Below are 5,105 nucleotides of genomic sequence, written 5' to 3' on the forward strand. Positions count from 1 at the left end.
AGTTTTTCAGTGCCCCAGCTACACTAACCCCATCGCTCTCAGCGTGCCTGCCTCCCTGCACGCGCGTGCATCCAACAGAGAATGAACCACTGAATTTTATCCCAGGCCAGTGGAAAGTAGGCTCCCAGGGAGTCACATCAGCAGTGCTGCTCGCACTCTTAAAAACTCAGCACAATGCAATGGCATCACCAGCCCCAGAGAACAATACACAGAATGAAAATGCACTGCAGCCGATCTCACAGAGCCGTGAATAAATACGCAGCGTCATGCAAAGGGAACACGTGCTGCGCACCTTATGCTGGGAGGTTAGCAAGTCACTGGGGTGAGCCCACCTGCCGAGAGTCTGTGGGACGCCCAGGCACAGCAATGCCAGGTTGGTAGAGGCACCTGAACGGTTATTTTGGAATTTTCTTGTCCTAAATGTTGGCTGGCACAGATGAACAAGGGCTGGCCAGACCTCAGGGCTGCACATCTTTGGCAAGGTTTTGAAAAGTCAAAAGTGTAAGCTGATTTGGCTACAGAGACTATGTTATTTGTCAGGAGAAATTATTTGGCTCTTGGGTGAGAAGAGAGGGTGATAAAACCAGCAACACATAAAATCTAGGTAACAATATGCTTTATTATTATTATTACTATAATCATTTAGATAGCTCTAAATAGGTGCTTGCAGTGTAGCTTTATGCCAGGATCATTTCAACTCAGGAACTGCTCTTCAAATAACATTCACCAAAATCTTTGCTACAGCAAACCAACACACACATAATCTTAATTCAGATGCAAGATAACTTGCATGTGAATGCAGGTATCAGATGCAAAAACTGTCAACACTCTTGATACTCCCAAGAAACACTAACAATGTAATAAAAGCAAAGGTCTTTGCAAAAGGCATTCAAATTATAACCTGGAACTCTGCATTTCTGAGCAAAAGACAGACAAGGGGGAAAAGAGAATTTGCAGGCAACATGTCTTTTATACTGCCTTGTGAATGTTTCTCCTTAAGTGCTTTTTCTCCTGCTTGTATTAACACAATTCAGCTCCTGTTATATCCCTCCAAGCCAGAAGTTACCTGACAACCAGGTAACGGGTAAGATCACCATCACTGAAATGATGAAAGAGGAATTATCAAGGTTAGAGTGGATTTTCTACCAGATGACCGTAGTTCTTGCTATAGCTCACTGAATATGCACAGCTAAGTACCCCACTGGGCAGAAAATGGCTACACCGAAGCTGCCACTTCCTTAACTATTATAGTTGTTGCCGAGCACCTGACACAATGTGCTTGACTTTGAGATTCTTTCAATATGCAAAATCAAATTTTGCTAAGGCCCTCAGTAAAAAGCCACAAAGGGTAAACTTGGCCTTCCCGCTAAATAAAGCGGCAGAGAAGAAAAAAGACCTGCCCTACATGCCCCCAAAAAAAAAAAAAAAAAAAAAAAAAAAAAAAGGAGGCAATTCTATTTCTCTGTATAATCCTTTCTCCATCACATTCGAGTGTAAATGCTTGGTCTGCAGAACAGGTGTGCATCATATGTAACAGTGCTGGTGAAACAGCATGTTCTCAGTGAGTGCAGAGGGCATTTTGCAGCATTTTCCTTATAGCCCTAAATCTCCTTTCCCTGTCCTCTTGCAGAACCCCACGATTTCCCCAGGAAATCGTGTGGAGCTGGTCACTGAACTGTTACCGGTTTCCAGGGGTGCCGTTCCTTGGTGACCTTCAGAGTGTATTGTTTCAGACTGGGGCAGTGCGTGAGGAACGCTTCTACCACCTCCTGGCTGACCACACAGTAGCAGTGGATCTCCAACAGATTTCTGCACTGCCTAGCCAGATCTATTAGTGAGGAATTTAAGTCCTCCGAGGACGTGGTTTGCAGCATCAGCTTTTTTAAAGTACTGCTGTAGCTCTGGGTGACAAACCTAATCTGATTTACCATGTAATTATAGGTATTAAGTTGCAGTGTGCTCACAGGTATATTCAGCTTTAGGATCCGTGGTATTTTGCAGGCAGGGACCGTATGATCAAACTCTAGGTCTACACAGAGTTGAGGATGTTTTTGACTTACAGCAGCCCAGAGTTCTTCTGAGATCACTGGTATATATTTGTCCAGGCGCTCACAGAAAATGTCTAAATGGGTGAAAGCTGCTCTTTCAGGCTTGAGCAGTTCCTGAAATACATCGTCAGACAAACTGGCATAGTAAACCCCCAAGGCTGAGAGTTTGGGACATGCTCTGAGAACTTTCCTAATGGTGTTTGGCACCACATTGCATACCAGGGTGCGGTTGTTGATAAATAAACTGTGCAAGTTTGGGTTGGTGGTAGCTAAGAGTTCAACTAGCTCATCAGCAAGAGTGAAGGGCATTTTTCGAAAATCAATATGCTGAAGATCTATCTGGTTTTTAGTGTCACATATATTCCGTATGCCCTGGAGGATGTCCTGGCCAGAGTAGAAATAGGGGTTCTCCCCACGGCACACAATGCACAGCTGCTGCAGTTTGTGGTTCTGTTTTGCCAAAAGATCCAAGATGCGTGTCACATTCTTCCGGTTGACCTCCTTGGACTGGTCAAACACAATCTTCAGGTGTTTGATTTGGCTGAGGAACTGGAGCAGGCTCTGCAGCATACCTTCCTCATCCTCTGAATCACAGCTGAAAGGGTAAAAAACTCCTAGTCACTGTGAATGCTGAGCTGAGCAAACAGAGAGCAAATACTCTACTAGTGTTTCTGCAAATATCAACATATTCCCCAGACATTTCTTCTCACTTGATGCCTGGAGAGTCACTGTAAGGCCAAAGACTGAAGGAGTCAGGAGGCGAGAAGTGTCAGTCCCCATAAAGTCCCATGACAGAAGTGTGTGTCACGATGAAGTTGACTAGTTAGCAACTGTCTCTTGCCATTTTCAAATGGCAACTTAGAGCAAGGTACTAAGAATGTAATACTTCCTGTAAAACCCAAATCATCATCAGCAATTAAAAAAACCCAGCACATAATGCAATTGTCTCTATTATATATAAAGGTGCCAGTCATGTAAGATAGTATCATCACAGAGAAATCACAATTAATGCCAGTAATGTCACAGTAGAGTGGTGTGTTTGACAGGCACTGAAAACGATGATCTAGTTATGCCTGCAGAGGTTATCAGACATTGGAAACTCAATCCCCTTACCTGATCTCTGTGAAATGCCAGACAGAACTAGAAGAAACAGCTGTGGCCCACTGTCTGCATACCTGGAAGACCATGTATCTATCTCGAAGAGAAAGATAATAGAAAATTTGGATGAGGATTTCTTCTGGTATGTAGTTCCACAGTTCTGGAACTGGAGCAGGCATTTTGCCAATTCAGTCAGGTTTAAAAATGAGAAAAACTTCCAAAACTGCAGTTAATTCTCAAAAGTCTCTGTTCAAGGGAAAAAAAAAAAAAGAGAGACACAAACACACATTAGAAATTATTTAACAAATCAAACCAATGCAACTGGATCACAGAGGAAGTAAATATTTTTTTCAAACTTGAAATTTCACCAAAATTTGAAATCAAACACAAAAATAAAGAAAATCTGTTGGCCAATTGTTTTGCACATTTATTTTAAATCAATCCTAAGAAGCTTGGTGATACTTTTTCAAGAGTTAAAGATGTGATAAAAGATTTGGGGGAAAAAGCACCTTGTTTCCTGCAGTGAGGTTTTGCTACTCTGAGTAATAAAAATGCAAGGGAATTTTCTAGTACTGCTGCACTGGTATTCAAAAAGCTGAGACAGATTTCTCAAACTGTGGGGAAAAAAAAAAACCCTCTTTGCAAGCAGAAGCTCTGCACAGAAAACAACCCCACATATCCATTTTTTACTGATAGTGAAACAGAAGGACTAGAGTAGAAACTAGTACCTTAATTACAGTGGTCCTTGCCTGTAATGAGATGCAACAGCTTGAAAAAAGTGTTTTATTAACGTGACTCCAGCTCTCATAAATTGCATTTATACACATCTGAATTAGGAAAAGCATATTTTGATTAACATTTCATAATGGAAAAGAATAAACACTTGGGAAGAAGGCTGAGGTTCACAGCATCAGACCATTACCTAAATTTTTCATTCATCATTTTCCAAAATGTTTTATCCATCTTCTAGATTTCTGCACAAATAAAACTACCAACATGACATTTCTTCAACCCTCTCATAAACAGGTGAGGGATATTGAAATGTAAATGCTCCCCTTCCTAGGCTAGCACTGGAGCATAGGCCACACAACATAGACATCACAACCTCCCCCTGAATTTCGTGGCATGCCCTCTTGCTTCTGAAGCCCCAGTTCCAGCAGTCACAGCATTATCTCAGCATCTCAGGTTTCATTTAAAAGAAAACCCACACTTCTAGATATCCTCAAAGTAGGGGAAGAGTTGAAAAACATGAAGCAAGCACAGAGTAGCAATGCAAAAAGCATAATGCAGAGAGGAACACAGTTGCACATTTTTCTAGAATACACTGCTTTGAAGTGTGACTCATTATTTAGAGTGTGAGGTGGCAGTAGCACAGCAGCTATACTATCTTATCTACCATCGTATCAGTGACAACCCCCTTTCCACCCACCACCAAGCTATAAGAGCCAAGTGATGCAGTCCTGCTTCCTTCCTGGGAACTCACAGTCTTTTGTCATTTTCTCTGACAATCACCTTGACAGCTTGGACCCTGCTTTTTTAGGTTTAGTTGCTTTTAATACCATCTCTAGTACACGTTTGTCAAAATGCTGAACTGCATGAAATGTCACTTGTTCAGCTCCTTTCATTTTCATTACGTTTTTCCTTACAGCCCAAGCCCTTGGAGCCACGTAAAAAGGACCTTGAATCTCTTAGAAAGTCAGAGTGCATTTCTAGCTGTGGTGATTGCTTAGAAGAGCTTAAAAACCTGGCCTGAGAGCAGGAGGGCTGGCAGAAAGGCAAAATGATTAGTGTTACCTCAAGCAAGCGAATGGCTTGAAGTCAGCGAGGAGCACGGTTCGCGGTCTGCGGACGCTGCGGGCTGGCTGGGGCCCACCGTGGTGCCTGCCCCCGGGAGGCCGCCGGGTTTGGGGCGGCTCGGGAGCCGCCAAGGATCTCCCTCCGCGCTTTGCCAGCGCACGG

General features: G+C 43.0%; 1 protein-coding gene across 5 annotated transcripts in view; it reads right to left on the reverse strand.

The window, feature by feature from the left end:
• Window positions 1-599: 599 nt before the first annotated feature.
• FBXL8 (F-box and leucine rich repeat protein 8) overlaps window positions 600-5,105 on the reverse strand; it is a 35,110-nt gene continuing 30,604 nt past the window's right edge. For 3 of the 5 annotated variants that reach the window (XM_026856875.1, XM_026856874.1, XM_026856873.1), the window contains 2 exons: window positions 3,162-3,392; window positions 600-2,643 (listed from right to left, as the gene is read on the reverse strand). In XM_026856875.1, the coding sequence (XP_026712676.1) occupies window positions 1,668-2,643; window positions 3,162-3,325 (1,140 nt within the window). In that variant the 5' untranslated portion in view covers window positions 3,326-3,392 and the 3' untranslated portion in view covers window positions 600-1,667. The remainder of the gene's footprint in view (window positions 2,644-3,161; window positions 3,393-5,105) is intronic. The other 2 variants (XM_026856876.1, XM_026856877.1) reach the window with 2 other exon arrangements.

Source organism: Athene cunicularia (assembly GCF_003259725.1).
Source record: "Athene cunicularia isolate RWA chromosome 11 unlocalized genomic scaffold, athCun1 chr11_part1, whole genome shotgun sequence".
NCBI classification, from domain to species: domain Eukaryota; kingdom Metazoa; phylum Chordata; class Aves; order Strigiformes; family Strigidae; genus Athene; species Athene cunicularia.